General features: G+C 43.4%; 1 protein-coding gene across 3 annotated transcripts in view; it reads left to right on the top strand.

Moving 5' to 3' along the window:
- The window catches only part of VPS39 (VPS39 subunit of HOPS complex), a 44,974-nt gene that overhangs the window by 20,240 nt on the left and 12,564 nt on the right, over positions 1-12,170 (top strand). For all 3 annotated transcript variants that reach the window (XM_024567369.4, XM_024567368.4, XM_053927870.2), the window contains 3 exons: positions 1,945-2,065; positions 2,186-2,306; positions 4,897-5,026. In XM_024567369.4, the coding sequence (XP_024423137.1) occupies positions 1,945-2,065; positions 2,186-2,306; positions 4,897-5,026 (372 nt within the window). The remainder of the gene's footprint in view (positions 1-1,944; positions 2,066-2,185; positions 2,307-4,896; positions 5,027-12,170) is intronic.

Here is a 12,170-nt window from a genome sequence, read left to right as displayed (position 1 = left end):
GGCTCGTGTCCTCATCCACTTTGGGTAGTGCCTGAAATGTGGCCTTTCGGTAAACGCTTGTGGAAGGGACGAATCCCTGTCACTGCCAGCCAGGTATCGGATGCCTGCTGCACTAGCCCCTCGGCCAAGTTTTGGAGAGGCAAGGAGATCCAGAGCATCTGTATTGTTTTTGAGAGACATCGCTGAAGAGTTGGGGACACTGAACAAATCAGATGTGACAACCAACAGGATTTTATTATAGATGACCTTTTTAAATAAAATTAGGCCTTTTTCAAGATTAAAAAGGGACAGAGAAACTTTACATATTTATGCAAATTAACACTAAGGAGAATTGTACAAGCTTTTTAAAATGAGGCCAGCATTGAAAGAAAATTTTAAAATCCAATACAAAACATTTTTTAAAAATTTATTTTTAAGATTTTTTATTTTTTATTTTTAGAGAGAGGGGAAGGGAAGGAGAAAGAGAGAGAGAGAGAAACATCAATGTGTGGTTGCCTCTTGCATGCCCCCACCCCCACTGGGGACCTGGCCCAAAACCCGGCATGTGCCCTGATTAGGAATCAAACCAGCGACCCTTTGGTTTGCAAGCTGCTGCTCAGTCCACTGACCCACACCAGCCAGGGCCACAACAACAGTTTTTTAATTTTATTTTTTTGGTAAGATGAAACAACAGCATTCAAATTGTTAGAAATGTTACTTAGGCTTCAGTTTGCTCTTTTCTGAGTTCCCTCCTGGCCTTACATTTTTTTTGTACTATCCATTTAGAGTATAAATTTCAAAAATAAAACGAAAAGCTTTTTATCAGAAAATAGATAATAAGGAAAATTAATTCATAGCAAGTTAGCCCACTAAGAAACTATTCTTATGAATATATTCTTTTTTTAGTTTTCTTTTTTATGAAATCATTTTTTATTTTTACTCTATTACAGTTGTCCCAGTGTTTCCCCGTTTGCCTTCCTCTGCCCATCCCACCCTCCAGCTCCCAGTCAATTCCCACACTGTTGTCCATGTCCGCGGGTCATTCATACATGTTCTTTGTCTAGTCCCTTCCCCTTCTTTCCACCACTATCCTCCTCCCCCCTCCCCTCTGGTCACTTGTGGCCTGTTCAGTGTTTCCATGCCTGTGGTATATTCTTTGAGGTTAAATTTCTGTATGACAATTATGTCATCTCGTGGTTCATTTTTTACTAATTTTTTACATTTTATTTTTAATTGTAGTAAAAAAACAACAGAAAATCTCCCTTCTTAACCATTTTTAAGTGTATAGTTAAGTAGTGTTAACATATATATTCACATTGTCTGCAACAGATTTCAGAACTTTTTCATCTTGCAAAACTGTAAGAAACTCTGCACCCATTAAGCAACAGCACGTTGGCCCCTTCACCCAGCCCTGGCAACAGTCACTCTACTTTCTGTCGCTATGAAGTGGACACTCTGGACGCCTCACAGAAGTAGTAGAAGACAGCTGCACTGCGAACACAGTCCGACGGCCTTCTCTGAACTGTGGAACACCAAGCGGAGTTTTGCATTTCTTCCCTGTGAAAATCTCAAGCAGAAACAACACTGGCCAGAAATGTGGAACTCTTTCATTAGCATGATTTTAGGGAAAAAAGAAGTTGCCCTTCTCTTGCTTCACTTTGTGACTGATGAGAAAGGAGCAAGTGAAGCTTCCACCCAGTTCTTTGGGGGAAATGGTAGGAGTGGGATCAGGTCACTCTCAGCAAATCTGGTAGCGTCCGTTTTGTGCAAGAGATCTCTCTCAGTGTCACTCAGGCGAACAATCTTTCTGTCTTTGTGTATCACATTGTAGGGTCCTGGCTTGGTATTTGACCAATGGGCTTTTGGGAAATCCCACTTGAATGCATCTTAGAAATGGGCAGCTGACAGTCCAGAACCTAAACCCTTAGATCAGAACCACAACTCAAGATGTTCTCCTTTGCACAGAGCACCAGCCTCCCTACATCATCGCAGTGTTGCCGCGATATGTGGAAATCCGAACATTCGAGCCGAGGCTTCTGGTCCAGAGCATTGAATTGCAAAGGCCCCGTTTCATCACCTCAGGAGGGTGAGGAATTTCTTTCTTTACCATTTTATGGCAGCTACCATATTATTGCAACATTTTAAAGTCACCTAGGTCCTCATAAAGCCTGTGCTGTTTTGCTGATAGTCTTACTCCTGCCTCCAGATCAAACATCATCTATGTGGCCAGCAATCACTTTGTTTGGAGACTCATTCCTGTCCCCATGGCAACCCAAATCCAACAGCTGCTCCAGGACAAACAGTTTGAATTGGCTTTGCAGCTTGCCGTAAGTCTTGTTTCTTAGACTTTGGTGTAAGTCTGCCTTTCTCGTTGTTCTCCAAATAGGCAGTTCGGGTTTAGTTTTCCCTATTTGGTCTCAAGTGGTAGAAAGGCACAGAGCCAAACATCTGAGGCTGGGAATTCAGGGTCTCACTCCCTCCACTATGTATCCATGTAACTTTTGCAAATGTAGAATGAATGTCGATTATAGCGATAGTACCTCACAGAATGAATAGAATAAAATAATTTAATAGATATGGTCTGGCCTTGAAAAATTACGATGCAGACATTGGAGTAAAGTAATAGTTGTAAACGTTAGTTGTAAATCTGGGTGAATGCAGCCACTAGAGAGCCTCCCAGCATCCCTTTCAGCAGTGGGCCGCTGTCTGGAAAAGCAGGCCTGCTTCGGTGCCCTGCTGCCACCTGAAGTTGCTGCGTTCCGCAGGGCAGCGCTTCTATGCTTACGACTGTCGCGCTCCTTGAATGTCTGCGTGGGATGATGTTCACGGCACGGTAGTGGCCACGCTGTGGTTCCAGCTGTGCTCCCATTGCCAGCTGACTTCTTGGACACGGACTTTCAAGGCTTGTCTGGTTCTTTTAAACATCACCAGTGGTGATTATTGTCACCTGTAGAGGGTGAGCTTGATTTTAGGAAACCACCGAAGGTCATACTGAGCCTTTCTTAGCCATTAAACCAGGTGGTGGTAATTTGGTAAAAGAGAAGAAATATTTATGAAGATAACAGTAGGAAAACTTAATTTCTAGAGTGTCTTGTAAATTATTTCTGAGATGAAAGCAAAAGTCACAAATGCTTACATATGCTTGTAGTCACATGATGAATGCTTTTGAATAGCAACATTATTTTGGATGCATGAGTTCTGTATTTGAAACAAAAAATCCAATTGTAATAATTGGACATGTTTAATATCCCATAAAAATTATTTCTTTCTTGGGACATTTAATTTCAGCATCTTATTATTATTTTATTTTCCACTCCTGCATTGCTCTATATTATTTCATTTTATTTTTATTTTTAAATTAATGAATACCCATGAACCCACCATCCTACCCGAGAAAAAGAACTTACAAAAGAACTTTACATATGTGTATGTAAAAGATTAAACAAAAGATTTACATGCATGCTAGAATATGTATTTAGTTTTGAATTTAATGAAAAAGGGTGTCACGTAGTATGGAGCTTCTTTAGTATCTATATTTTTCTTCACACGAAGGAAGGTCTCCGATCCTTTCAGTGCCTTTCCTGATGCAGGTTTTCTGTGTAATCTTTGACAGGGAAGGTAGAAGTGGGCTCCCACTTTTCATCCTCTTTCCTAGGCTTGTACTTACAAGGATGTTCGACATCTTAGCTCTTAAGGAAGCTCTTTTATTTAAGTAAATCAAAGAATATATGTGCAACTTTCAGAGGGCAATAATACACTAAACTTCAGTGTTGACAAATTGTGGAGCAAAATGTTAGAGAACGGACAGTTTTCCGAGGGCTAGAAAGGCATCTTAATGTTGGACCCTTGAAGGATCAGGAGCAGGAAATGGAACATTGAAGAGCCCAGGAAATGAAAGGGGTGGTTACAAGTCTCTCCGGCTGTTGGGAGCCTGTCCTGACTGGGGCGGGGGGGGGCATGGCTGGAATGTCTGGGAGTAAGCCAGATAAGGAAGCTGCCCCAGGTTTTGAAAGCCTTTCAGCGCCAGGCAGGAGAGCTGAGGCCCAGCGCTGCCGCATGATGAGGATCTGGACTAGGGAGGCAGCGATAGAAAAGGAGAGCGAAGGAAGAGAAAAGATGGAAAGACATTTGAAGGAAGAATTTAAATTTACTAAAGACTGGTTAAAAGGGAGATAAGGGGTGGGGGAGGGAGGTTGTAAGGAAGACACAGAAATGATAAAACTGAGAACAGGACCTTTGCCAACTTCGCCAGCTGTGTTAGGTGTCTTTTATTCCTCGAGCACGCCGTGTTCTCTCTCTGGCGTCCTTGTACACATGCCGTCCTCTGCCTGGCACACACTCTGCGTCTGCCGTGCCATCTGTCACCCGCCTGGCTTCGCCTGGCGAAGTGCAGCTCGTTCTTTATGCCCCCGTTTACGTTCTCGCGAGAATGCTTCTCAGACCCACTGCTCAGACTAAGCTGCATACCCCTTGCAGGTGCTCGTCGTTACTCTCACCCCGTTTTGTTTTTGTCTTGATGGGTTTTTGTTGTTTAAAAACTAAATTTTAGGCTTTACTCATATTTTGCCAGTTTTTTTATTAATATTCCTTTTTTCTGTTCTAGGTTTAAATCTAGAAATCACGTTGCATTTAGTTGTCATGTGTCCTTCGCGTCCTCTGGTCTGTGGCAGTCCCTCAGTCTTCAGTAGTTTTCAGGCATACTGGTCGGGTACATCTTGTAGAGACCTTGTTGCATTTTAACTGCATGGTTGCTTGTTAGTCTTACGGTTAGACTGTAAAGGCAGTCTGAGGACAGACAGCAGGTGGCTGTCCGTACACGCTGGCGTCTGTTCCTCCCGGGACACTGTTTAATAAGTAGTATGCACTGAATAAATATTTGTTGAGTGAGTGAGCTCTCACCTATTCTACTCTTACTAGGAAATGAAAGATGATTCCGACAGCGAAAAGCAACAACAGATCCATCATATCAAGAATTTGTATGCCTTCAACCTGTTCTGCCAGAAGCGTTTTGATGAGTCCATGCAGGTCTTCGCTAAGCTTGGCACAGGTAACAGGCGGGTGCAGCCTGGGGATGAGGAACTCAAGGGGGGAAGGGAACTGGGAAGGACGGGGAGAAATGACACCGGACTTCTGAGAAGGGGAAAGTTCACGCTCAGCTGAAGGGGCCCTCATACCTAACAGGTCTGAGGTTGACCGTGGAGGTTTCGTGTTTACAGTCCCGATCTTATGAATCTAGTCTCACTCATAAATGCAGAGAGACCTCCAGTGTTCTGGGGTGATTTGCCCTTGCCTTTAAAGAAAGGTAACAGAAAAGTCATTCTGTTTAACAAATGTGTATTTGATCATCTAGTATTCATCGAATGCTGTGCTAGGCAAAAGTCCCAGACTTGAGCCTAGTGGAATTGAACAGGAGGTCATTGCCGAGAGCACAGGCAGCACTGCGAAGCCCTTCCTTTTCCTAGTGTCTCAGAAACACTAGCGTGTGGTGACAAGCGGGCGCGCTGGAGTCAGGCTGCCTGACCCTGGGCAGAGTTTTCTTGTCTGGACCGCTCTGGCCTTCAGTTTTCTTCTTTGCAAAATGGGGCAAGTAATAATATGTAGAGTGTTGCAGTGAAGATTATATTAAGTGCTTAGAACAGTGTGTGGTACTTAATAAGTGCCAATTAAGTGTCTGCTGTTATTCTTAAACTGTTTATTTTTGCATTATTTCATTTTTTGTTTAGTTAGGATCAATCTACATGTACTTGGTGAGACTCTGTGTGATATTATCCCTTTCTTTCTCCACTTCGTGTTGGCTTTTTCCACCTTCCCTCGGCCCTGGCCAATAGTGATCTGTGGCGACTCCCTGTGTCAGTTAGGGTTCTTGGTTGTGAGCAGTGGAGATCGATTCTGGATAATTTAAGCAGTATCTGGATAAATTAAGCATGGTTTATTGGATTATAATGGGAATGGCAAGTAGGGGGGCCCACAAGATTAATGGGGAACCAGGCTAAGGAATGACAGGAACCAAGGGAACTCTGGAGGACCCCCAGCAGGAATCAGGAGGCCGAACAGCAATCCCCTGGTGGCATGGACAGGCTGGGCAGTCCTCACCTGGCCCAGCCACTTCCTTAGCTGTCACCACTACCCCCTCCCCCGTTGTTGCATCCTCAATAAAAATTGGTGCCTACCAGCTTATGTTACTATCTAATGCCATGTAACAAACCGAAACAAAATTTAGTGGCTTAAAATAACGAGTTATCTGTTATCTTTCTTGGTATCTGTTGGTTAGGAATTTGGGAAAGGCTCAGCTGGGCAGTTCTTGCTTGGGGTTCTCTCACGTGTTTGCATTTGTATGTTGGCTGGGCTAGAGGACCTGCCCAAGGTGGCTCACTGTCGTAGCCGACAAGTTGGTGCAGGCCGGGGGCTGGAGGCCTCAGTTCTGATCCAAGCGGGCCTTTCCACAAGATTGCTTGAGCATCCTCATGCAGAGACTGGTTCTTCCCAGAGTGAGCAATTCAGCAGGCTCAGGCCGAAGCCTTATTGCCCTCTGTGACTGTTGCTTCTGCCCTATTGTATTGATCTGCAAAGGTCCTTCCAGATTTAAGGCAAGGGAACACACCCACCTCTTGATGGGCGAGTGTGCACCTTACAAGAGGAACGTGTAGGGTGGGGTTTGTGTTGGTGTGTGCTACACTGCTTGTCACCCTTGAACCACTTTCTCGAGATCACGGGGCCTGATTATCCAGGATTAGGTCACAGTCACTCCCTCTAACTACCAGGGGCGGGAAAAGAGTGTGTGGCCCTCCTCTGCTCCTGAAGGCAAAGGTAGTTTTCTAGAACTATCTCACCAAGACTACACCTGGTGTGAAAGAGGGAGCTTGCCACAAGGAAACAAGTTGCTGTTAAGGAGGGACATGGAAGCTGGGCAACTAAAGTCCACACATACCGACCGCCCTTCCTCTGGCTGAACTCAGCTGAGGCACTTATTTTCGGCGAGCCGCTAGCTCTGGATAGGACACTGGAACAAGATAGAACTTCTGTAGTAATCTGATTCTTTTTCCATATAACAACAGTACTTAAACCCTGATCCCAAAGGCTTAAATTCAATCCTAATGAAGCTTAGTACCTTTTAATTTATTCATCCCACAAACACAGACTGAGCTCCTAGAGAGTTCAGTGCACTCTGTTGGGCCCAAGCAGAAATGATCAGACAGGAAATCTGCTTTCAAAGAACAGTCTAGCAGGAAAGACAAAGTGCGAGTGGATCCTTGCCAGTGGCAGGAGGATGTATGTCGGTGGCCGTGTTCTCTCTGGGTCAGCGGGCAGCGCCTCTGTTAACTGACCTTGGTCTAAGGTCTGCCCCCTGGTCCAGTGGTGGGTGTTGTTAGTACTCAGAGATCATCATAGTAATGGTGACAGGCTGACCCTGAGCAAACCACGTGAGACCAATATATTAGGTTGGCCAAAAACTTTGGTTTTTTCCATAAGATGGCTCTCGTAGCACTTAATTGTTTTTAACTTCATTCAAAACAATTTTGTTAGATTGCATTGCAGTCTGTTAGATTGCATGTCATATCACTATGCATTTTTTAAAAACTTATCAAATTGGTGAATTTTTGTGTAGCCATTTTAATATTGAAGATGGAAGAAAATACACAACATTTTCAGCATATTATGCTTTATTATTTCAAGAGAGGTAAAAATGCAACTGAAACACAAAAAAAGATTTGTGCAGTGTATGGAGAAGGTGCCGTGACTGATGGAACATGTCAGAAGTGGTTTGCAGAGTTTTGTGCCGGAGATCTCTCACTGGACGATGCTCCACAGACGGGAAGACCAGTGGAAGTTGATGGCAGTCAAATCAAGACATTAATTGAGAACAATCAAGGTTATGCCACACGGGAGATAGCTGACATACTCAAAATATCCAAATCAATAAAGTTATTGGTTAAAATGAAAAATGTGTCTTTTATTTTACGGAAAAAATTAAAAGGACTTTTTGGCCAACCCAGTATTAACAGAGTATTCCTTTATTTAAGTGGGAAGGCTGGATGTCTCTCCAATGGCCAGAATACTCATGCAGGGCACTTCTTTATGTGTGTTGAGCTACAGGCATTTTGCTATAATGCCTTAAGTATAGGTCTGCAAAACCTTATATTCTGTAACACATATCGATGGAAAATAACAGGGTTTATGGGAAAAATAAGGTTGTAATGGACCATTCTAAATCTAGGCAACTTTATAAGTGGAACACTAATAAAAACAACAATCCTACTAAAATTAAATTTTCACTGGTGTGGGTACCCAGCACTGTAGTCCTCTGCAGTCTTAGACCCTGGGGCTTTGCTTTCTCTTTGATACACAGATCTTTAAGAACATTTGATTCTAATGGGAACTGGTTTCATCAAAGTAAAAAGTCTGATTCTGGGTATAGGCCTCTTATGAGACTCCAAAAAATTAATATGGGGGAACATCTTTGCTTCATTTTTACTCTCAGCTTCCCTAGACGGCTTAATAGAGAAGTGGTTTTTGAAGCTACTTACCAGCCACTACTTGCACTAAAAGAAGGCACTTCTGTAGGATTTTAAGCTCCTTTCTTTAAGTCTCCCTGCAGCATTAAGGCTCTCTCTTTAATTGTGAGAATGCTTGCCCCGTCACTTCGGAACACTAACCAGCTGGGGGAAATTGCACACAAACCAACACAACCTTTGCTTCACACCAGACACCATTCTCCCACTTCCCAGCGTGTGAGCTGCTTCACATGAAAGAAACGCAGGTTGTAGCGGAACAGAGTGCACCTGGGGTGCCCAGTCAGGAGACTGCTTCGGGGGCACAGAGGCATGTTTCTTCTGAGCCAGAGAATAGTCTCAGACAGCAGGAACTTGTCTGAGCCAGGCCCAGCGTCCCCTCGTCCCCCCAGTGCAAGGTGGGCGGGGCTCAGGTTTGCTTCTTGCTCCTCCCTTTGCGGTGTCCCACAGAGAGCCCTCATAAGGGTGTCATAATTTACCCCTTGTGAATTAGGATGGTGCTAGTCTCCTCCACTGGGGACTTGAGCAAGTCTGCAAACTGCCCTGGACTCCATGTAAAATTTTGTTCATGTGTAGGTTTTTCTAGAGAGAGGATCAGTACCTTTCATCAGATTCTCTAAGATCCTAAAACTGTTTAAGAATCACTAGAGCTATTTCCCGTGGCAACCTACGAGTCGCACATAAAAAGCCCTCATGCAAGGTAGAAAGGGAAGTGCTGCGGGCGTTTGCAGAAGGGCTCGAGGAGAAGGCTCGCTGCATTGAGGCCCTGGCGTTCTCAGGTGTGGGCGGTCGAGTGTAATGGTGAGCGACGGCTGGCGTGGGAGTGAGGCAGTTCTTCTGTCTCTTGAAACCTGTGTATAGATCTTGAATTTGTTCAAATACTCTGTTCTTTATTTACTCATTTATTCTTTCACTCAACAAAAGTTTGATCAAGCTTCTACCATGTGCTAAAAACAATTCTAGGTGTCAAGCGGGCTTATATTCTGATGGGGAGGGGACAGGAAACAAAATAAATAAGCGAAATTGTAGTATGTTGGGAAGTGATAAGTACTAAGAAAAGTAAAGCAAGGGGAAGGGGATGAGAAGTACTGAAGATAGGAGTTAGGATTGCAATTTAAGGTAAAATAACTAGGAAAGGCATCTCTGGGAAGGAGACGTTTCATTTATGACCCTGAGAGATGATGTAAGGAGCCTTGCAGAAGTCCAGGGAAGAGCATCCCAGGCAGAGGGAACAGCTAATGCAAATGCAGTGAGGTCGGAAGAATGCCGCAAATGTGCAAGCGACAGCCAGATCTGTGTGGCTAGAGCAGAGCTGGTCTGTGCCTTCCATCCTGCATACGGGGCATAATCCCATTGTTCATTGCCTGTCTCTGTTGAACTAGGGGTTCAGCTGGACTCAGAGAACATGCTGCCCCAAAGCCGGATCAGATAGGCATTGTCAGTGTGCCGGCTCTGCCTTTGTTCCCAGGCTTCAGGGATGAGTAAGACAGGTTACATGTCCACAAAGAGCTTGCACGTAAAGCTGCTAAGTAAAACATGGGGTAAGTGTGACGTTTCCCACACTTAGAGCAGAGAAGTGAGGAGGTCTTCGCAGGAGGAAGGGGCAGAGCCAGGCCCTGGAGGGTGAGGAGAAGTGGAGGACCCAGTCCTGTGTGTGAGGGCCTGCGAACCAGAGCCCAAAATGACATTGTGGTGACATGGTACGTCACACTAGAGAGAGACATCGGGGCCAGGTTTTAGTGCACCTTGAATACTACAGGGGAGTTTGGACTTTGTTTAGTAGGCTCTGGATGATATCACAAGGTTTTAAGTTAGAATAATCACATGCAGACACAAACCTTGGTGGCAGGATGTGGACGAGGCCTCAGCGAGGGCCAGGCAGTCAGTTGGCCAGGTCCCCAGCAGCCGTCTTCTGTCCTCAGACTGTTCTTCCATGGGGCTCGCATGCAGAACTGCCAAGTGTTCTGTTCCGTTGCCCCTTCCGGTGTCTTTTTCATATCATCACAATTCTCTTACCTTGACGAACAGAGATTTCCTGCCTTGGTGGAAATACTGTGGCCAGTCACAGGTGACTTGGGGATGGCGTGAATTCTGGGGGTTCAAGGCAAGGCTGTGGAGCTTTTCTCTTCCGGTCAGCTTACATAGGACGCCGGTCCATTATGTAGGATGCTCCTGCAACATTATTTTTTAAATGAAAATAAGGTAATGCTAGTACAAAAAGTTTATTAAAATGTGAAGGAAAAACTTTACCTCCGAGCTTGACTCATTTATTTATCTCTTCATCCAAGCTTCTTTTCATGTATATATTTTAACATAGTTATAATAACTTCCATAGCTTTTGTTACTTAAAACTTAGAGTGTTTTCCCATGTTGGTGTTTTTCATAATTATAATTTGTAATGATTGCATAATATTCTATCAGTTGAATGACAAATGCATTATTTTGCTGTTGAAGCAATTCTGCATTGTTTCCAAAATCACATCGTTACAAATAATGCCTGTAGCATTTCCTGTCCATACAGATGTTGCTCCCCCATCTTTGTGTTGTTTTTTTAGGATTAACTCCTAGACGTAGGGTTTGAGGCTAAGAGTGCTTTTTTCCTTTAGAGGTGGCGATATTCTTTGCCCTATGAGTGTAAGGGTGATTCGGTTTCACAACGTGGCACGCATTGGGTAGTGCCATATAAAAATACTCTTTATACTAATTAAATGAATATGAAAATGTCACCTGACGTTTTTTATTGTTTTACAATATTCTTATTGGTTTCAGCTTTATGGAAATATAACTGACAAATAAAAATCATAATATATTGAAATTTTACACCACAATGTTTTGGTATACTTACACATTTTGAAAAGATTTCCACAATCAAGTTAATATATCACCTCCCAAAATTAGCTTTTAAAAAAATTTTTTTGAGACTGCTTTAAGTTTAGTCTCTTAGGAAAGACGAATACCCTGTGGTTTCACTTACATGTGGAATCTTCAGAAACAAACAAAACAGAAGCAGACTCATAGACACAGAGGACAGACGGCCAGGCTGCCAGAGGGGCGGGGGGTTGGGGTGAAAAGGGTGAAGGATTAGAAGCACAAACTGGCGGTTACAGGATAGTCGCGGGGATGTAAAGTGCAGCATAGAAGTGCAGTCAGCAATACTGTAACAACTAAGTACGGTGCCGGGGGTACTGGACCTTCCGGGGAGATCGCTTCCTAAAGTATATACATTTCCACCGCTATGCTGCACACCTGAAACCAGTATAAAATCATACCGAGTCACCTGACATTGTTCGTGGGTATGGCTTTGATAATGTAGCGAACATTTTCCCACTTAATTTTTCTTTTATTAGTTATGTTTTATGCCCTTTTATCCAATGAAATCTTATTTCTTTAACCAATTCGTGGGAATTTGTTTTATGTAATCAACCTATTAGCCTTTTGCCATATATGCTGCAAAATTTTAACCCTAGTCTGTTGTCTGGTCTCTTTGTTTTAGTAACATTCCTTTTCTGACATACAATTTTTTATTTTTCACTTTATTGATCTCAACTTCAGTGTCTTAATATCAGTTTTTCCTTGAAAATGTGCTTTTAGAGACTTAATAAATTTTCAGTTCTAATTCTGCATATGTATTTGTGTCTATGTCTTGGAATGTAGAGTCATACCATTTTTATAATGTTTTAG

This window comes from Desmodus rotundus, chromosome 7, assembly GCF_022682495.2.
Source record: "Desmodus rotundus isolate HL8 chromosome 7, HLdesRot8A.1, whole genome shotgun sequence".
Classification (NCBI taxonomy): Eukaryota; Metazoa; Chordata; class Mammalia; order Chiroptera; family Phyllostomidae; genus Desmodus; species Desmodus rotundus.
Note: the sequence above shows the minus strand (reverse complement) of the source record. Positions and strands in the feature narration are given on the sequence as shown.